We start from the raw sequence: 22,296 nt of genomic DNA, 5'->3' as shown, positions 1-22,296 counted from the left end.
CTTTGATCGATTTTATGCATCCTTGCTGAATATATATGACCAAATATGGGTATTGGATATGTAAATTAAAATATACTAATACATTGCCACTACATATTTCGTCCCCTTGAAATTATAAGTTTCTCTTTAGTTTTGACATAATGAGCTTCAAGTTTTAGCATTCCATTCAACTGTGTAGATAGAAGAACCTTTTTGTTTTTTAAATAAAAAGTCCCAAAATGTACACAACATTTAAAAATCTGTCACATAATGTAAATAAGTCACAGAAGAAGAATATGTGAATAACTAAATTTTGACAGAAATGTCAGATAGAACCTTATAATTCCAAGGGGATACCTTTTTGCTTCCATAAGGAATGGATGTAAAATATATGATTCAATAAAAAATGTAACATATTTTTGGTCAAAAGAATAAATAAATGATACGACCCCTTTATTGCAAAAATAACCTCAATGAATAGTGCTCTTCTAATTTAAAATCACTTTTGGGGATATTTATCAAAGGTAATCCAATAACCAGGGCCTGTATCGTTCTGTGTCACTGTTTTTGACAAGCACTCTGGCCTTCTGCAGTGCAGCCTCACTAAAACACACGTGTCAACAGCAGATTTGTAACTCCCTCCTCATCCCTCTTTCTTACTTTTCTTTGTGTCTATCCCTCTTTCCCTGAGCGATTCTATGGATATTTCTCATTCCTCTGCTATGCGACTCATGCTTCTGTTTTATTCCTCCTTTACTGCTCTTCCAATCCCTCATCACCTCAAATCTCTCTTTCTCCCTCTCACTCTGACCCTGTGACCTCATTTTTCTTTGATCTTCCTATTCTGGACTTCCCTATCGATCTTCTTGCCATGGGAACTTCTCTCTTTCGCATTCCATTTACTGATTTTTTTGCGGAATCTTCATCCCTCCATCATTCCATCTCTCCGCCTGCTCTCTCTCTCTCTTCTCCTCCCCTTTCCTCTCTCTCTCTCTCTCTCTCTCTCTGTCTCGCTAGGAAAAGCAGCTTTCCGCCTTGGATTCAGCAGACACCGGTGTGAGTTTTGGAGGAGAATTGACCAGTGCTCAAGGAGTTGTTGGAGTCTCCCAATCGGACAAATCCTCCACCCGATCCCCCCTGAATGGAATCTTGTCCTTCCCGTTAGCCTCCCCTCCTCATTCCCGTCCTCACGCACAACTCTGGCCAAATGGGGAACTCTTCGGCAACCAAAAATCAGCAACGGCATGGAGGGCAAGTTTGGAGGGGGAGCAGGTCAATAACAACACTGACCAAATCCAATTTTTATTTTAAGAATTCCGAAGAAAAACTCATGTTCTTTGTCATCCGCATTGATGGATGAAGCTTCAGCGGTTGTTTTATTTTGTGCATTAGACTGAGGACAAGTGGAAGGTGGGACACACCATTAGTTACTCCATCCAAAATAAAAAGGGCTCTCCATTGGATCCGATATGTTATTCCAAAATCATGTTTTCTTTGGATCAAAGTTAAAAGCCCTTTGCACATATAGTACCTCTGCCACCACAAGTCATCCAAACCACTGGAAAGTGCTTGTTTCAGGTTCCAGGTTTTTTGACTGAGCTCCCTCGTATTCTGTAAAAAATTCCAAGAAACTGGGAACGACCCAAAGAACGAAGGGCAAACAAACCATAAGTTCATTTTGAAATGTATTGAGGTCGAAATTTGACTGATGAACACACACCGGCTTTGTCTTGGGGATTCTGTCATGTCGTCTGGCTTCCCTAGTGCCTTTCTGTATCTCCTGACAGGGTTTTCAAATGAACGCAAGAGTAACGACAGCAGAATTGCAGAAATGGTTGCGCAAATGCCGCTCTCTTCTCAAGATCGCTCATTTAGGAGAGACTGATGTGTTCTTCTGTCTCAATGTAATGCTGAAAATGTCAAGCTTTGGAATTCGACCGTGGCTTGGGTTTTTTTTGTGGACAAATGTCTGGAAAGTGCTTGTGGTCTTTGAATTGCCTCACTAGACTGAACTTGTGCAATGTTTTCTCTTCTCAATCTCAGAACCTATGTGTATTTAACTGGTGCTATGGATTCTCAAAGCATTGCTCTCTGTCACATCACCACCTCCCATTCTGTCATCATCCTGACTGTTCATATGTGTCTTCGTCCTTCCATTTATCTCCTTACAGGCCGATTCCTTTCAGTGTGTGTCTGCAACGTGAGGTGAGTGCGAGGTGATCTCTGTCAGGTCAAAAACCTTTTGTCTTTTTACTAAAACGAGATGCTAGGCCAGAATGCAGTTGTGGTCGTTTTTATACAGAATTTTTTTCTTTAAAATGGACGTGATGTGAAGTGAGCTGACATATTTTAAATAAGCAGAACTTTTTAGTTTTTTGGTCTTAAAGTCAACATGAAAGTCAACTTTAAAACAACAAATTAAATATTTATTGTAAGAAAAAATATTTTTTTTTTTACATTTTAGGAATTAATTGTATTGTAAAAATGGGTGTTATATACTAGAATCCAGTCTGGTAGCTAAAAAATTAAAGGGATTTGTGAATTTTTTTCTGAAATTTATTTTGTAAAAAGAATAGCATACACCAAATAATCATCAATAAGACGACTAAGAATGTAAAAAGTAGACAATGACTCACACCAAATAATCATTACATTTGCGTTCATGGAATTGCCAGATGCTTTTATGCAATGCAACTTACATTTCTCAGTTCACACATTCTCTGGGAATCAAACCCATGACCTACTGTTCTGTAAGCTCTGCTACAAAATTGTGAATAATAAGTTAATATTAAACAGGGTCCGTTTTGTTTTCATGTTGACTTTAAAGTTGCTTAGGCATCTCTAAATATTAGTAGTTTTCGGTGGTGTTAGATAACAGGCTTGGTTTGTAAAATAATCCGATCTTATGTACTGTACATAAATATTGCTAGCTATAATTCCTCATTTGAGTATCACTGCCATCTGATACTGATTGTATTCCTCATCGTTCACCACAGTGTTTGTTTTATTGTTTGTTTGACGGTTAATCGGCTCATTGTCATGTTTGCAACAGACTCAAGACATTCATGTGGCTTCAGTCATTTATTTGTAGCCCAATACATTGTCGATTGCCTTGTTGTCGCATTGTAAAATAGCTAAGTTCTGTATGTAACACAGCTATGCCAATACAGCTGGCAGATGCGAGTGAGGAGATTTAAGTCGTAACTTCACAATAAAATCACTGAGCTGTACTGTAATATTTATATAGATTGGGAAGGCACTAGAGAGGAGAATGGACTGATTGGTATTTTAGCTTTTAAGAGCTGCGAGGGCTATCTTTAAGTGACTTCTACTCCATTTAGTAATAACAAACAGGCAATTTTGCATATGTCCCAAAAGCGGCTGAGAAAAAGTGGGATAACAGGGTTATCAGTTGATAAATGTGCCATGACATGAATATACCTCAGACGTAGAATCGAATGACTCAGGTAAACTTTCAATTGCCTCTCAGTTTAACGCAAACTGGATAGAAAAAAACAAATCATTTTAAGTTGAGCTGCCTGTTTTGGGGGTTAGTCCATTTCTTCTCTGAGATTAGTAGCAGTGATTGGTCAGCGGCTCATCAAGCACCTCCTCTTTTCCCTGCATCTCCAGCCAATCACAAAGCTTCGTGGAGGACAATCTGGAACCTAATTGGAGGCCTCACCTTGGACATTCTTCAGGTTGGCCAGGTTTTAATTCCAGGGCGCTGTCACGCGATTCGGTTGGTTGACAGAGGAGAAACTGAGGCTTTGACCCAGTGCCAGAGCCCATCCAAAGAAAAAATATAGGTTCCCTTCCTCTGACGTGCCCTCTCTCTGATATAATTCGATATGATGACCATTTGGGATGCTGCCAGACGGCTTCTGCGTGCCTCTTGATGGCACGAGAGATGACGTCGCACACAGTGCAGTGGTTCGTTGAGAGCTGGAGAGGTTCTGAGGATCAGATCAATCTCAAAGGTGCTGTTTTTTAGGTTCTTGACTAACTACATGTAGGATATTGAACAATCCTCTACTTCTTCTCATTATGATCTTCATATGCCACATTAGCTCTGCCTGTCATAACTGCCTGTGTCTCAGTCATGTCTTTTATTTTGGGGAAACAGAATATACACAGCCTTTTTTTTTTTCAAGAGACGCTGATTTGTCCATCAACAGATTTGATAAGAGGCTGGAAATATCTGAACTATTGTTTCCCGGTGGTTTTCTACTTTTTGACTGGACCTCACCCAGATAAGATCACATATTTACATGCTGGTAATGTGAGACAAGAACTTGTTGAATTTATGTGACAATCTCTTTGCAAAGCAAAATCAAAAACCTGTTATTTTACCTGCTCCCCCTTCCCGCACTTTGCTACGTCCTGGATCTTCACCGACTCGTTTGTATGTGAAAGAAAGATGGATTCTTTTACTTTTTAATTCTTTTTGGGTTTGCTGTGAAGTTCTTGATTTCATGGAGGACACCGCTTGGATGTGGAATCCTCTTATTTAGAAATTTGTCGGTCGCACGTTTGTAGGATCGTGGGTGGTTTTTGAAGCCAAGTTGCTGTTTTAAATTGAACTTTATTTCCTTGTTTGGATGCCATTGCCGGGCAACATGGACATTTCTCTGCTTCCTTTTTACACCACTAGACAAAAATATAAATGTTGAGAGATCATGCAGGTTAAATAATGTTGTGGGTGACTGTGTGTATATAGAGTGTGTGTACAGTCTTTATGTATATACTGGATGTATGGATGGTTATATAATATAAATATAAATGTATTTTGTACATAAATATGTTTGTATATGCAGTGTACAGAATGTGTGCTTTTACACCGATTTCTCTTTTTCTCGATATGTGGAAAAAGAAAAAGCATAACAGGACTTTGTGGGAATGAAAACTCCCGTTGGCGACTCGTCGGCTGAGTTATTCGAAGCACTTTTCGCTCAGGCTGATTGTACGCAGTCTGAAACCTACAATGCATCGCCGTGAGTCCGCCACACATTTTGCCAGTCTGAAGCTTGCACTCATTTTCTCACTGATTGAAGTGTTTTGTAACAGATTCTGGGTGACAAAGCAATGGTTGTACATAAATATATAGGCTTAATACCTACCATATGTTTGCATATATCAGCTTTTCCAGACATGAGTCACCTGCTTATCTTTGCAGCTTTTGCATCTCCACAATGCAGTGCCGTGCGTCAGATGAGGTTTTTTTGGTTCGCTGTACAAGGTCAGTCTCGTGAGACGACATCCCCATTTTACTCTGCTGATCTTTTGTATGGCCTGATGCTTTATTCCCTCATTACTTGCCTAGCAACTCTTCCATGCAAGTAATCTCTTCTTTGTCCGCTGTAAATGAATGGAGTTCCCATGATGTGCCTCTTTCTAATAAACTTTAGTTGGTCTCTGTCAGCCATAAGCCAATCACAGTCATCTTTCTTGACAAGCCATAAGCCCCGCCCCTAAATTTCAATTTTTGAAAAGGGCAGACACTTGGGAATTTTATTTCTTTTTGTATATATTATATTAATAGCAAGAGTGGTATGTCAGAGTGCATTACCAATGTTTTTGGATTTGTTATGAATGTTGATATTCTGGTTATTGAATTATGATTATTATTGTAATAATATAATAACTGCTGTTATCATTTCATCATTCTTTAGTTTATTCAATACTGTTAAAAGACTTTCATTTCTTTTTGAATAAATCGGAAATTATATTTTTCGGGTGGGCTAATTATAGAAATGAAATCAATTAAACAGATGAATAAAGAAATAAATTATTATTGAATTCATTTATGATTGTGAGCATTCATTTTTTATCTATCTATCTATCTATCTATCTATCTATCTATCTATCTATCTATCTATCTATCTATCTATCGTTCTATCTATCGTTCTGTCTGAGAAAAAAATAAAGTTGTGGCCATTTCAGTTCACATAAGTGATGCCACTCCCAGGTTTTTTTCTATCAACTCAAATGGAGAAAACATTCAGTCAAAGTAAGATGAAAAGAAGGAAAAGAAATGGAAGCTTGTGATTTCAACACTGTGTCTTGTCAAACATGTTAGAAATGCAGCTGCCAGGTGATGCCAGATGGTCTGTCTGTTAATCTTGTCTAGATTAGAGGAGTTGATAAGAAGATCTTGAATGAAATTGATATTTTAAACAGTTTGTGGCTGCTTAATGCCTGTGTAGCTACAATATTAAAATAAAATCATCATAAATGTAAGGCAGCTTCACTGAATTTAAATCTTAATGTATTTAAAATAATATAGAATTATATTTCTTTTACAGTCAAAAGCATGTGATATTTTTGTTTCTTTTTATATTAAGAAACTATGACTGTGGACGGTCATATTTTTGAGGTCATTCATTGTGAGATTGGCCTTATATTTACTTGTTTACACATCAATACAAAAATATTCATACAACTATATTTGCCTTAAATGGGATGTTCAGATAATTTTCTTGAGGGAAATTGCAAGTCGATTTCACTTTGCATTCATAAACTCCTTACAGTGTGCCTTCAGACAAATCCATTACTTAAAAATAGATACTGTAAAATATATATTATGATTTATATAGGCTACCTGGTTAATTTATATAATAGTTAATCAATTGATTTACAGTATTCAGTGGTGAGAAAAGATGTCTTAAAGAACAAAACACATTACAAATGTCTGGCAATATACCATAGCTATATGAAGTTGGTTAACAATATTAAAATTACAAAAATTTCCATTACCTGATGGGACACACTACAAGTGTGTTGCAAGTGTTTACAGAGTTTAAATTTTTATTTTCAGTACTCTGCATTTTAAAATAAACTTTTAAATGTCTGTTCAGTATAGGTGACACAATTTAATTTCTGGTGCTCCTAATTAGCTTAAGTGATAAAAATAAGTTACAAAATAAATATAGGCTACTCGGGCGGTATTCGAGATGTGTGGATTTAGTGAGCTTTAAGGGCACTGCGCTTTGGTCTTTTTAATATCTGGACAGTCTTGCGTACACGCGCTCTCAAGTGGCCAAGACCGCAAGTGTGGACAAGGCATGTATAAAACAGCTCGCACCGAGCGCTTGCATTTGACCAATAACTTGACCTCAGGAAACTCTCGCGAAATTTGTAGCGGCGGTGTAGGAGTCCGTCAACTGTCGCGATACTTGCAGATGCCGCTGAACTGTGTGTGTATGGTGGGAGGGGGTGAAAATGGCCGCTCGCGGAGCGACACTTGGAATGATGAGCGACAACAACACAAACACAATCCCTTCAAAATGTGACAGCTGACCCGAACCGACACCAGCACACACATCGGCTTCCGAACGGATGGGTATCGCGGCCGGTGGCGGGGGAGGACAGGAACGACAGCGTTTGTGTTCAAGTTGTAATTTGAAGGAAATAGGTGAGTTAGCTAGCCTGCTAACGTTAGCCGCGCGCTAAATTGGAGCTGGACGAACCAGAACCAAAACAAGATACACGAAAAAAGAAGACAGCAGCCGCACTATCACTGCTAGGATGAGCGGACCGGGTCAAGACAGCGAGCCGGAGGCCAAAGTGCTTCATATTAAACGACTGTACAGGTAAGAGTGCTGTCAGCAGGCCGGTACTGTAAGGAAACCTCTGTAATGCGTTATATATCTTATGTTTTTATGGGTCAGAAGTGTTTACAAACATATATTCATAAAGATAAATTGCTAAACTTGACGCTTGAATAAGGCGACAGTTTAGCTATTTTTAGCGAATGCGTGTCGATAATGTCTCATCTGGGGATCTTATATTATTTGGCATCGAAGTATAGCCATTAAATTTAAATTTACTTAATTATTTACATCTAGAGGTTTTCTTTTTTAGTTTCTTTAAAATGAAAGAGGTGTGTGTATATATAAGAATGAAAGGCCAGAATTGCACGAGAATGACAGGTATTTAAAATATTTGCACGCTTAACGATTGATGTATGATAGCCAGACAAATATAAGCATTTAAAATGAAACCGTTCATTGAACCTTAGATTAATTGTAAAATAAATGATTTTTAAAATTATTGCTATCATATTTGATACATTAAGTTTAAGTAGCTGGTATAGGGTGATTTAGGTGAATATTGATCTCAATAACATTTTATAAGGCCCAAACCGAACATGCATACAGTACAAAAAAGTTCTGGCTTTTAATGTAATTTGAATTCTCACATTTAAACATGATTTCCCCCACAAAAAATAAACCTAAGTTGCTTCATTCCTGTAAATGTTTATCTTGAAATGTTGCTAAAATCTTATGATTTGTAGCAGGTAAAAAGACACAATGAAAGCGATGACATTTAATGCAAAATATCTTCCTTTCTTTATAACCATCAACGCTGAAGTCAATAATTGTGATTTTCAACTTAATAACTGTGAAAGTGTTGAATTGGATTTTGTTTTGTGAGTAACAATGTTTTCATGATTTCCTTTTTTGTTTTTATGTAGGGCTGTGGTGGAAACGGTGCACAAGTTGGATATTATAATCAGCGGCAAGTCGTCATACAGGGAGGTCTTCAAACCGGAGAATATCAGTTTGAGGAACAAGTAAGTGAAGTTCTCTCTGCAACCTGACCAGGCACAATACAATATAATTGGTCTCATAATGTTGTATTTCCATGGACAAGAGAAAGCTTTTATCACTTATCACATCAGTTTAACACACAGTTGTTCATTAGCGTTCCCATATACTTAAATATCTCAGCTTCTTGTTTTCTAATTTTTATGTTCTTTTAACCAGATTGCGGGAGCTTTGTGTAAAGCTGATGTTCCTGCACCCTGTGGACTACGGACGCAAGGCAGAAGAGCTGCTGTGGAGGAAGGTCTACTATGAGGTCATTCAGGTCATCAAGACCAACAAGAAGGTACTGTCGCGTAACACATTCCATGATTTAAAGGAGTCTTATTTGCTGTTGTATTTGTGGTCAGACTGGAATCTTCTCTCTCTTCGCAGCATATTCACAGCCGCAGTGCTCTGGAGTGCGCTTACAGGACCCATCTGATCGCTGGGGTGGGTTTCTTTCAACACCTGCTGCTCTACATCCAGTCACACTATCAACTGGAGCTACAGGACTGCATCGACTGGACACACGTCACCGACCCACTCATCGGTGAGACATGCTTCCATATGGATATTAAAGGCAGTCTTCTTACAGTCATGGAAAACTAGGGGAATTTAAACAAATTTAAATTAATTAAAATGAGAAATTAAATATTTTTAAAAAAATATTATAATATAGAAATACATGATTATAAATGATATCACTATTTTTTATATTATTTATAATGTTAATGTAAAATAATATTAATTTAAAAAAAATATGTAAAGAAATCTATGCTATAGCAATTGTGATTTTTATTTTAATGTTATTATTTATTCTTAAATGTGAATTTTATTGAATTGAATAGTAATTGCTCTTTATAAGTTTAATCTCTATGAAGTTGATTATGGGTGGTGTTGGTGCTGTGGATAAGACACATGCCTTTGGTGTGAGAGAACTGGTTTCGAATCCACTGTGAGACATTAGTGTGTCCCTGAGCAAGACACTTAACCCCTAGTTGCTCCAGAGGCATGCGACCTCTGACATATATAGCAATTGTAAGTGACTTTGGATAAAAGCGTCAGCTAAATGTAAATGTAAAAAAAATTTAAAATTAGAAAGTCCATGGAGATTCACTGATCAAATGTTTTTGGAAAACCATAAAGGCATATTTATCCATAAAAAAAAAAATCTGTCATTTACTACTAGCCCTCATTGTAAATATGTCTGAACAGAACAGCTAGAGTGCCCCCAGTCATGGAGAACTTGTGATGTCACAAATTGTGGTTTCTAGACCTGATAAGATTATGGAAATTAAATGTTTAGTAAATGTTCATTTTTCTAGTCTGCTCTAAAATGTACAGTTGCCTAGCGGTTTCTTTTTTGTGAGTGTAGTTTATTAAAGGATAATAAAAATTGGTATCAAGTACAGTCACAATTGACTGTAAACCTAGAGCAAAATCTCTGGTATTCCACAATATATGCTGTCTGCATATCCAGATTTAGCATTTGCCGAATGAACCGTACATTGGATAATCTTTGTGTGATTAATGACTGCAGGTCGTAAGAAACCAGTCTCAGCCACCCCTAAAGAGATGGAGTGGGCCCAGATGGCATGTCACAGATGCCTTGTGTACTTGGGAGATCTCGGTAAGTGTGTTCTCGCTTGACATTTTATAAAATCAGCTTCTCAAATCTCAGTCTGGCAGTGTGATATCATGTTCACATGATCTGAAATCAAACTGTCTAATGTTTATGAAGCGCGGTACCAAAATGAACTGGCGGGAGTGGAGGCAGAGCAGCTGGCAGAGCGCTTCTATCACCAGGCCTTGTCTGTTGCACCTCACGTCGGTGAGCGAGTCATTGCTTCTCACATCCTCTCTACAACACCTCTTCCTGGCACCAGAGAGCATGCATTATATAGGTTTTAATGAACATTAAATGGATCTCTTGTTTTTTTTGTTGTCCCTTACAGGCATGCCGTTTAATCAGCTGGGTACGCTTGCTGGAAGTAAATTTTATAATGTCGAGGCTACTTACTACTACTTGCGCTGGTAAGGCATCTGAGAACAGCATTATATTTAAATGGATACAGCAGAATTACAGGACTGTTTAGAGGGGGGGGTGAAATGCTCATTTTCACTCAATCTCCTGTTAATCTTGAGTACATATAGAGTAGTACTGCATCCTTCATATCTCCAAAAAGTCTTTAGTTTTATTATATTTATAAGAGAAAAATAGTCTGTGCCCATTTTTTTTTGGAAAAACACGATCCGCTGGAGGCTTGACGTGTGGGCGGAGCTAAAGAATCACGAGCGCGAGTAGGCTTTTGCGTTGAGAGCGTTTGGAAATTGTGACATTACCGTGAGGAAAAAAAAACATCATCCAAAACAAACCATGGCTTACAGTCAGATTCAGCCGTATATTTATGATCCAGAATCAGATCTAGAGGAGCGAGAGCAGCATTTTTTGGTAATCTGTGCAGGGTTGTCTTGCCCTGGCAACCAAAAACACACTTCTTTTGTGACATTTCGCGACGCTCTCGCTCTGATCAGTGAAGTCTGTTGTGCTCTCAGTGCTCTGTTATACGGGAGCGCGCGCTCTTCCGGCAGACGTGCCCTCAGGACCCATATAAGGAAATTCCGCTCCATCTAACGTCACACAGAGCCATACTCAAAAAAAAAAACTTTCTGAAACTTGTGACAAACCGGAAGAGGTAATTTTGGAACAAAAATACTCCTTCAAACGTACAACTTAATTTTTGAACATTTGTCCATGTTTAGCATGGGAATCCAAATCTTTAACAGTGTAAAAAACTCAGTATGCATGAAATAGCATTTCACCCCCCCTTTAATGACAATCCTTTTCCGTTTGAAAAGTAGAATTACAGTTTTGTTATGACTAGTGTTTCAAGAATCTGATAACGCTGCGTGAACATAACAGACTGGTTTTTCCTGTTGAATAGTATTCAGTCGGAGACTCCCTTCGATGGCGCTTATGGGAATTTAAAGCGTCTGTTTGACAAGGCAGCCAAGATGTACCACCAGGTGAAGAAACAAGAGATGAAAAAACTTTCACCATCACGCCAGAGGTGTGTTCCCTCTCTTTTATATACATATAAAAGACAGGATGGAGGAGTGTTTTTCAATGTGTTCCTGTTATCCAAATCAGGTTCTCAACCCTTTTCCATTGTTCAACACAATTTTCAAAGGCCCCTCATATAGGCTACAATATCACTACTGGTATTTCTGCTTTAACTGAAAAAAAGCTGTTTGCTTTCAGACTTCTTTCTATTATCAGAAACTGGGAGTGTCAATATATTCAACAAGTTAAATACAATTTATTTTGTACATTTTAATTGGGTTAAGAATAATCTGATCGTTTTTCTGAGTGCCTTGACTAGCATGGGCAAGTAAATGACTCCCATTAATTGGGTAATTCTTGTTTCAGGTCAAAAGACATCAAAAGACTGCTGGTGAGCTTCATGTATTTGCAGAGCCTGCTGCAGCCCAAGAACAGGTGAGAGCATTACCTCCTGAAAGCATCGTTGCTAACCTGAAAGATATCATTTAAGAATCAAATCAACTCGACTAATATCCTGTCACATCTCTTCAGTCTGATGGAGACGGAGCTGACGTCGCTGTGCCAGTCTGTGCTGGAAGACTTTAACCTGGTGCTGTTCTACCTCCCCCTTCCTGCTCACGGCAGCCAGTCAGCCAGCGAGGAGGAGGAAGAGCACGACTCGCTCTGCTCCGTGCTTCCTGACAGCCTCATATTCAAGATGGCGGTGACTTGCCTTATGGTGGTGCACAGTTTGAAGAGAGGGGGTAAGTATGGACCCAAAAAAATTGATCACAACATCTGCTGCTCATTTTACGCAGCGTCACTATGACATTAATTATGTTGCATTGCATTTGATAAGCAGACCCGTACTACTTCGCCAGTCTAAAAATAGTGCTGGCTTCAAGTGAATTATTTTTATTATGGTATGGTAGTTGTTTGTCGCCTCAGGCTTATTTGGATTTTGATAAATCAGGCAGCAAGCTCAGTTTCCTGGTGATATTTAGACATTCAGACTGCACCCTGACCAAATACAACACTGTAAAGGACAAGTGAAAAATACTTGTTTATATTAAAAATACTTAATATCTGTGGTCAGGAACATGCTTTGGACTAGTGGACAAGCACTGTTTTTCAACTGTAACACACATCATAGTGTTGTTTTAGTGTTATTTGTTTACATTCGTTTTTATAGTATTTATAAAAATTTCTAATTCGATTTGAGATTTTATGTTTACATTTTTAGTTAAATATTTAGTTTTTTTATGTGTCATATTTATCTATCTTTTTATTGATTTCCAGTTTCAACATTTTGGTAATTTGTTTTATTTTTATTTTATTGTTATTTCAGTGAATTCTCAAGGTGTTTTATCAGATTTTTTGAATGTTAATTTATTTTAGCTTTATTTCAAATAATTAAACAATTCTTTTATAGTTTGCATTGGGTATATCTCGCTCTCTCTATTCATATATATATTTATGTAGTATGTGTAAAATAAAATTACTAAATGACAAGTAGGTATAAAGTAAAAATTTAAATAACCATTTTAGGTGGAAATAGGCTATACTGCGCAAAATCTGGAAATATCATGGTCTTTTAAATTGTTTTCCATCCTTGAAAAAGTCCATATATATATATATATATATATATTGAAAAAGTCAAATATCTGTCAAGTTAGTGTCTGTTTAGGGAACTGTTGGAATCATTCAAACCAAAGTTCTTATTTTTAATTTTTTTTGCAAATGAAGTACTGATTTCTAATTCAAACTGTGATTCATTTTTAGCTTCAAAGCAGTACAGTGCCTCCATTGCTTTCACGTTGGCTCTGTTCTCCCATTTGGTCAATCATGTCAACATTCGACTGCAAGCTGAACTGGAGGAGGGAGAGAGTGGCGTCCCACCCCTGCACACTGATAACACTGGCATGGGTACTTCTGTTTTGCTTCCGAGTCATTTTGTTAGCTGTCGTTGTATCTGTGAAGAAAATATTTAGTGCTGTTCACCTGAATCAGTTTTTTTATAATGCTTGCTAGTTAGGCAGCTCACTAGGATTAGGAAAAACTTTTTGCCACTCCAAACTAACTTTCCCGTTGTGATGCTTTTGTTCTTAGGTGACGCTGATGCCAGAGATCATGATAGTGTTGCTCTCTCAGAGGAGAGAACCCTGCAGAACGGCTCCCTAGAGGAAGATGATGAAGAAGAGCAGAAGGAGAATGAGGAAGGTGAGCATAAGGGGAACGGAAGGACAACGGGGACAAAGAAAAGCCTGGAGAAAAAAAGATCAGCTGAGGAGGTCCAAAAGCAGAAGCGGAAGCTCTCACGGCTCTCCATGCTCCGCCGCAGACGCTGCGCTCACAAGGAGGACGAGAGCGACCTGAGCGAGGGATTTGAGAGTGACGAAGAAGAGGATGAGGAAGGTGGAGGTCCGGTCGATGGTCTGGGAGCTGCTAGAGTTCAGATGAACACTTTAGGGAGGGAAGGGCGGAGGGGACCACTTCCTGTGGATGGCAGCTGGGAAAGCGGTTCGGAGGAGGATGAGGGCGGCACGGCTTTTGATGTCGAGACGGACTCTGACATGAACAGTCAGGAATCTCGTTCGGACCTCGAAGACATGGAGGATGCTGAGCATGTGCCACAACAACAGCAGCTACAACAAGAAGAAAGTGAGCAACCGCAGCCGTCTAGGGAGGAAAACTCGACACCTCCAGTAACCAACGGCCCCTTAGTGTCTAATGACGCCAGCATCAGCAGAAACCTGCAGGCCATGTCCTCTCAGCTCTTCCAAGCTAAACGCTGCTTTCGACTCGCCCCCACCTTTAGCAATGTACTGCTCCGCCCTGCAGCTCCAGCTAACCCCGCCCCAGACTCAGACCCCGCCCCAGTGCAAGAAGCCACACCTCCTGCTGAAGAAATATCAAGAAGCATTTGTCCAGAGATTGCTAATGGAAGCAATGACAATGGTACATTGCTTACAAGTAAGTGATTTTTTTTAGTTTTCTCCAATTATTTTTTGACTTTTTTGCACATTATTTTGGTCAATAAAACTACTTTTCATACTTAACATTTTAAATGTTTGGGCCCTGTACGAAGTCTCTCATGCTCCAACATTGCATTTATTTAGCAGTAATACTGTAAAATATTTTTACATTTTTAAATAACTGTTTTCTATTTTACTGTGTTTTAAAATGTAATTTGTCTTGTGATGCACAGCTGAATTTTCAACAGCCATTTCTCCAGTCGTCAGTGTCACATGATTCTAAAGAAATCATTCTAATATGCTATTTTGGTGTATGAGAAATTTCTTATTATTTAGATTTTATTTGTTTAGTATATACTATATATTAAGATTTTTCTTTTATCAATTCGGGAAATGGTTGCACTGCTTTGATGAATAGAAACTATTTTAAAAAATTATATTAGAAATACAAGTTAGTTTTCCCTTCACTTTTGTTCAATTGAATGTTTCCTTGCTCAATAAAAGAAATGTGAAATTTAAAACTCTGATGTAACATTTCTTAAAACTTGTAGTTATCTAAAACCTTAAAACAGTACAGTTACACTGCCTTTCAGACACTGTTATTTCCTTCAGGAAGTGAGTATTTTGTCCATACTTGTAAAACGATCTGGTTTGTCATACGCAGATCCTGACTCTGATTCTGAGGGCAGTGAGCACAGCAACCATTCGATCCACAGTGAGAAAACCCTTTCTGAGCGACTAGAGATTCTGACCAATCAGAGTCTCATCCAGGTGGTGAAGGTCTTCTTGGATTGGCTGAGGACGAACACTGATATCATCCTCATGTGTGCTCAGGTACATGGGACTCTAAAATTGTGCATTTTACTTGCGTAAACAGTATCTTCATCTATTTGCTTAGCTATGTTGGTCTCTGCCCAAACAGAGTTCTCAGAGCTTGTGGAACAGACTCTCAGTGCTGCTTAATTTGCTTCCTGAGGGAACCAAGATGTTAGAAACAGGTGAGAGAAATCAGTTTATAAAAACTCATTTATTGATAGATTCAGTTTTTTTATTAATATTATTAATAACAACTTTTTCCCTGCTTATGTTGCAGATTTAGGTCTGAATAAGCATGTAACAGAACTGCTGAATGAGTGTGAGCAGCCTGGTTTGGTTCAGTCACTGCTGTTGCCAGAGGATCTGGCCCTCCGCCACCTTCCTGTCCTCAGCGTAGCCCACCGACGCCTGGACTTCACAGGCCAGAGACCCCCTCTTACCCCTCTGGACGAGGTATCCATCACACTTACCTCTTATGTGCCCATGTGCTGCTGAAGAGTTTGTGTGACATCTGCACGGTTTCATTTTCCTTTCAAGTCTTTTTAACCATTCAAAAATTGTTCTGAACAACTCAAGAATTTGTTTGCCATCATCAAAGACATACATTACAACATACAATACATTACAATCATATGCTCTTGCATGTCTATATTTCATCCTTGAAGTAAAAACTGTGGAAACCAAAACATAACTGTATAGCAAGGTTTTTACTACATTTTACTTGAATTTGAGCCTTAACTCTAATGAATGATACTTAAATAATAGTTTATAATATACACTACTATTCAAACGTTTGGGGTCAGCAAGGTATTTTTATTTATTAAATTTTTTTGTTTGTTTGTTGAGCATCGAATCAGCATATTAGAATGATTTCTGAAGGATCATGTGTCACTAAAGACTGGAGTGATGGCACTGAAAATTAAGTTTTGCTACCAAAGAAATAAAATATCTATTTAAATAGAAAACAAAAATTCTTTTAATTATAGTAATATTTTGCAGTGTTGCTGTTTTTAAAAAAATATGTATATACATGCAGCCTCGGTGTGAGACTTTTTTTTTTTTTTTATATTCTTACCGACTCCAATATTTTGAGCGGTAGTGTACATGTTAACAACAACAACAAAAAAGTGAATATATTAAAATAAAAAAAGAATTGTTTGGTGCTTCCTGAAATTTACTAAAACAGTTGTAATCCTCACATTTTTTAGGATTCTCTCTCATCCTTACATGACTATCATTATGCACAGTAATGTTTGCTCCGTGAAAAATGAAGTACTTGGTTTCTGCAAATTACAATGCAGAGGATTTTATTACATTACATAAGTATATTTTTAACATTCAGTGTCTTTTGCATTCTCTCATATTCCTTCTTCATGTCTCTCTTTTTCTCCGTGCTGTCCAGTGTGTGGTGCGCGTGTGCTGCATTCGCAGCTTTGGTCACTTCCTCACAAATCTCCAAGGCAACGTGTTGCACTTCAACCCGGAGGCGGGCATCTTCACCAGCATCAGCCAATCAGAGCAGGACAACCTGGTTCAGCAGGCCAAGGCCCAGTTCCGCATGGTAAAAGACGTGGGATTAAATAGTAATGAAAGACCGACATTAAACCAAACAATTATTGGAACAATAACAGCTCTGTATTGATTTGCACTCTTAAAACTCAGCGGATCTCTTACGTGTGTTCAGATACATCGGTTCAGTTGCTGATTTCAGTAGCCGTACCACTTAAATCCTTGCAGAAATAGTCACGGAAAGTGCATCTAAATGATAGGGTCCACACGGTTAAGAAAACGAGGCTTTTTCATAAAAACTCACCACATTTGTGAGCTTTTGTTTGAGAGCCTTATGTTGCCAAGCAACCACGCAGCCCTTAGGGTAGAACAAATGATGGTTGAAGTGCCACCTTGCTGTGCTGCTGAAGAGGCGGCTCTTTCTGCTACAGTTTCATTAAAACCTTCGGGGTCTGCCAATGAAAAGAATGTCTGGCAGTCCATGACAAGCTCAAGGAATAAGGCCGCAGAGAAACTACAGCACAAGCACTGCAATCAGCAGGAACTTTGTGTTTCTGGTGTTAAATAAGCGACTTTGAGAACCCCCCCATGATTCTCCGAAGCGCTTTCTGTTGGTTTTAGTCTGTCCCACAGATAACCTGATTAGATCTTGTTGCATGTGCGTAAACCGCAAAACAAGAAAATGAGATTTTTGTCATTTTCAACTTGTGGCATTCGACCAACATCTTAACACTCGCATCTGATCGTCGTCTTAATTTCGATTTGTAATCTTTGTTACATGTCAGATAGTGTTAGATCCAACCTGAAACTATCTTTTGGCATTCAGGTGAGGGTGGTGAAAGCATGGGAGTTCATACATGTGAATCATGCAGACTTAAGGCAAAAGTCAGTGATTTGAATGCAAAAATATTTAACGTTGTGCAGATCCAAAGATGAACAGAGAACGTTTATCAGTCCATTTTGACCTGCATTGATCCTGCTTTAGTCAGAACAGACATTTTGGTTTGTAAAACATGATTTAAAAGTTTGACGGTCTCCACCTCAACCATACAGTAAAAAGTAATACTTTTTACATATTACAATTAAAATAACAGTTTTCCATTAGAATGTTTTCAAATGTAATTTATTCCTATGATCCTGTGATTCCTGCTTAATATTTTTTTTTTTAACTGATGCAATTGTTTCCAGAATTGTTTGAGTATAAATTTCAAAAGAACATAATTTGTATAAAATAGATTCTTTTTGTAACCATATTATATATATATATATATATATATATATATATATATATATATATATATATATATATATATATATATATATATATATATATATATATTGTCTGTTTGATCAATCTAATGCATATTTGATTAATACAAACATTAAAGCAGGAGCATGTTTAATCTTGTAGTTAACTAGTATGCAAATAGAATTAATTTCTAAAACCATCTTAAAATGAACTGAAGAAGAACACTTCAGTCCTTACATTTCTCCTCTCTCTCATGTTTTTGCCTTTGAGCGAAATGACTGTGTGAAACAGCAAGGTGTCCTTTTTGTATTTCTCTTCCCAGAATTGTAAGGTTAAATATATGTCTGTGGTTTAATCATTGATCTCTTTCAGGGCACTATAAGGTATTCTTAAAAAAAAGAATGCACAAAACATGAGTGTAAACCAACAGATCTGTCTCGCTTGTGTTTTTCTCATACTTCTAAAGAACAAAAATATATTAAGCTGCTTATTCACACCTTGTGTTTACTGAGGGTAGAATCTGAGTCATGTTTTGAGGTTACACGGAGGTTATACTGACCTTGCCTTGACTTGTCCACAGGCGGAGGAGGAAGCTCGCAGAAACCGGCTCATGAGAGATATGGCCCAGCTACGCCTACAGGTCAGACCAGCTGTGGGGTTCATTTCCAACTTTTATTAATGCACATCTTGCTCACAACAATTCATGCGTTAATGGGCGCAGTAATGAAGCATTTCCTCTGTCTGCAGTTGGAGGTCTCTCAGCTGGAGGGCAGTCTGCAGCAGCCCAAAGCGCAATCCTCCATGTCTCCTTATCTGGTGCCAGATACCACGGTTCTCTGCCAGCACCTGGGGCTGCTCAGACAGCTGGCTGCCAGCGGCTGCTTCATCATCATCATCCCTCGCACAGGTCAGCCCGCGGGACTCCTGTCTCCTAATGAGAGCTTCCACAGTTGTGGGAAATCGGAAAATAGCAGGGGATTTAAAAATGCTGTTTTTCAAGTCTGGAAATGTCATGCAATCTTAATTCATTCAAATTTCTATAGTCAACATGTTTATCTGGCTAAACTCGGCAAGTTATCAGTATTCTTATTGTTAACTAAAACAATTGATGATTAAAAATGAAAAATTGACACTTGAATAAAAATTATAAGTGAATGTTTAAATTACTAGATTTGCCAAAATTGTAATAAAGATAAAATAAAGCTATATTGAAATAATACAAAAAAAAAAAAAACGAATAAAAATGACAAAATTAGTGACAAAAAAGAACTGTAATCTAAACCAATCCTAAATACTATAATGGTATATAAATAATACTAAAATAATACTGGTAGTTATTATGTTTAAGATGGAATAACATATACATATTTTATGTAAAACTTAAATATTAGAAATAGGTGCTTATGTTGTAGAATGACTGAATAATAATGTCTAAAATAAATTAAAGTTGTATAGAAATATATGAAGAAAAAAATGCATAGCAAAATGACTAAAATTATGAAAATGAAAAATTAAATATGAAAAATATGAAAAATTAAATAAAATTATGAAAATGTAGACTAATTCAAAATGTTGATAAAAAGTATAATTGCATATAAACAAACTTTTATAAAAACTTAAACCTGCAAATCATTATTTTGAGTCAGTCAAACCGGTTCACAAATCATTCTGAATGTGTCATTAGCATCTCGGTCAGACTCTAAATGATTTTTAGCAATCCTTGTTCACTCTAGAAACTGTGAAGGTCATGGAAAAGGAAATTCATCAGTCAGAAAGAGTGTGGGCGCCCCTATCATCTTAGCATAGAGAGCCTTCTGGTCTAATTTGCCAATATTTCTGATTGGCTAATAGAATGTTTACACTAGTTATTTTACTAATCGCTGCACTTGAAATGATTTAAGATCTAAACTCTCGAGTTTTTACCTAAGATGTAATGAAAAATACGGACTTTTGTTCAGAATGTGTGCCAGGGATGACCAATCAGTGTATGTTTGTACAAATTGCTCAACTGAGATGAATTTCTGGTCACTTGCAGTGATTGATGGCCTGGATTTGCTGAAGAAAGAGAACTCCGGAGCAAGAGATGGAATTAGATTCCTTGAGACAGAGTTCCGGAAGGGGAACAGGTACGTCTTGAGATCGGCACTGAGTTTTAGTGATTCTGGTGTTAGAAAACTCTTCCAAACTGTAGACAGCAGACCTTTAGAACAAGAAGTCTGATTCGAATTTGAGATGGCACTATAGAGAAAGCCTGCATTTTAATGTTTTACGCTTGAGCTTTTATTCTCACTTATTGTGCAACAGGTACATCCGCTGCCAGAAAGAGATGGGAAGAAGCTTTGAGAGGGACAAATTAAAACGACAAGACATTGAAGCCTGGTAAGCCACATCATCTTCACTTTCTGTTTGAAGTCCTGTAGGGTTTCCTGCAGATGCTATCTCAACTGTGTTCCTGTTAACAGGCACCTGTATAAGATGGTGGACAGCTGTCGCCAGCTGACGGGATCTCAGAGCAGTGGAGATGAAGACACCGCTGGCATGGTGACCATCCTGACAGGACACGCTCTAGAGGAGCTGACTGAAAGATCAGCTTCCATGAAGGTCAGTCAGGAATTAGCAGTCTGGAAAGAAGACTCTACCATCATAATAGTGTGGTGTTGAACCTTCTAGCATATGAGATTGTTATTTGTCTTGGCTGCAGGCGGCTGTCCAGGCGGTGGCAGCAGCAGGCATGGAGCTGAAGAACATCACCGACTTCTACCGGCAGTGGAAAGAGATGGGCTGAGAGACGGTGTGGGACGCAGGGGGTCGGCTCGGCATTCGGCTGATCGCACACTCACCCCCCCTCGCTCATTCTCTCTCTCCCACTTTACTGCTCTGTCCGTATCTGCGTCTCCAGGAAAAAAATTAAAAAACTCAAAAGATGGAGGGTTAGAAGGAAGGAGGGTGCAGGAAGTGTGTGGAGTAAAGAGAAGTCAGAGGAACGGGGGCTTTAACCTACAACAGCGCATCCTCAACCCCGACACAGGAGAGTTCAAAGAAGCTACGGGGTGAAATCACTCAGTTTAATATGTCATAACCAGGCATATATACTGATGAAATGAGTGTATATGTTTTGAGAGAGAAACGAACATTAATGTGCATATACGTCAAAAACAAACCCATACATTGAAATATATAGATGTTTTTGGATTTTTTTTCTTTTCGTCTTCTGGCTACGGTCATGGGGTTAGACTGCCACATGGATGTCTGTGTTTGACCCCGGCGGTGAGCGCAGAACAGAAATCATCCCATCTAGCGTTTACCCTAGACTCCTAGGGTCGCGAAGGATTCAGGGTTTAGGGTGTACACTTCTTTTTGATGATCCGTTCTCTCTAACGTGGCTTCCCCACTTTTTAATTTTTATTTTTTTTTGCTGTGTAACTTTGTGATCTAATGTATTGTGTTATTTGTGTATGAGCAGGAAGTCTGGCAAATGGTTGCTTTTATTCGATTTTATTTTTGTATGTCGTATTGCCTTTGTATGCTGAGCTGAACACACAGGAGTGAGGATGGGTGTAGAGTCGCAGACTTCATCTGACTCCGGTCACTCTGCTGTGCTGTCGGATGTGGAAGTGTTTCTCTTCACCTCTCAACAATCTAGTCCCAGTCATTCGCCATCACATTCTCATAGTAATTGTCCCATATTGCACAACGCAAAGGTATCCAGTGTACATGTGAGGCAGTGCATTAAACAATAAAATGATTTCGTTTAAGGGGGGTTTGTCTCTGTCATGGTTGTTAAATTCATGTGAATTTGAGTGGCATCAAAAAAATAATAAATATATATATATATATATTAAAATTTAATTTTAGCAAATCGTTTGTGAAAGAAGGTTCTTTACCTTCAGAAAATGTTTGAAAATGTCCATAAGATTATTATTATTTTGGAAAAAGCTAAGAAATAATAATAAAATAAAATCATTTAATTAAATAAAATGACCTGCCATTAAACATTTTACTAAAAAAATAAATACTTGCCAACATCTCTCCTTTTTATTTCTGTTTAAGTATAAAATTATAAAATAAAACCTAAACTTTATGAAAATTAAGTTAATAAAAAAATACTAAAACTTGAAAACTATAAAGGATGTAATT

The 22,296-nt window shown here is 37.9% G+C and overlaps 2 protein-coding genes across 11 annotated transcripts in view; both read left to right on the top strand.

The window, feature by feature from the left end:
- LOC113115736 (ras/Rap GTPase-activating protein SynGAP-like) overlaps positions 1-5,348 on the top strand; it is a 103,817-nt gene extending 98,469 nt beyond the window's left edge. For 8 of the 10 annotated variants that reach the window (XM_026283305.1, XM_026283298.1, XM_026283297.1 and 5 more), the window contains one exon: positions 997-2,276. In XM_026283305.1, the coding sequence (XP_026139090.1) occupies positions 997-1,290 (294 nt within the window). In that variant the 3' untranslated portion in view covers positions 1,291-2,276. Of the gene's footprint in view, positions 1-996; positions 2,277-3,612 lie in introns of those variants that run through there. The other 2 variants (XM_026283299.1, XM_026283301.1) reach the window with 2 other exon arrangements.
- A 1,811-nt stretch (positions 5,349-7,159) lies between these two features.
- On the top strand, positions 7,160-21,918 carry LOC113115735 (protein SMG5-like). Its single transcript, XM_026283295.1, has 22 exons — positions 7,160-7,571; positions 8,456-8,554; positions 8,748-8,871; positions 8,961-9,117; positions 10,108-10,197; positions 10,309-10,398; positions 10,523-10,601; positions 11,513-11,638; positions 11,998-12,066; positions 12,163-12,374; positions 13,393-13,536; positions 13,720-14,583; positions 15,250-15,419; positions 15,508-15,583; positions 15,679-15,854; positions 16,804-16,962; positions 18,740-18,799; positions 18,907-19,066; positions 20,195-20,285; positions 20,464-20,538; positions 20,622-20,760; positions 20,861-21,918. Exons 1-22 carry the CDS (start codon positions 7,507-7,509, stop codon positions 20,942-20,944), a joined length of 3,309 nt encoding a protein of 1,102 aa, XP_026139080.1. The 5' UTR covers positions 7,160-7,506; the 3' UTR covers positions 20,945-21,918.
- Positions 21,919-22,296: the final 378 nt, after the last annotated feature.

The sequence above is a fragment of the Carassius auratus genome, chromosome 16 (genome assembly GCF_003368295.1).
Source record: "Carassius auratus strain Wakin chromosome 16, ASM336829v1, whole genome shotgun sequence".
Lineage (NCBI taxonomy): Eukaryota > Metazoa > Chordata > Actinopteri > Cypriniformes > Cyprinidae > Carassius > Carassius auratus.
This window is presented reverse-complemented; position numbering and strand designations above follow the sequence as displayed.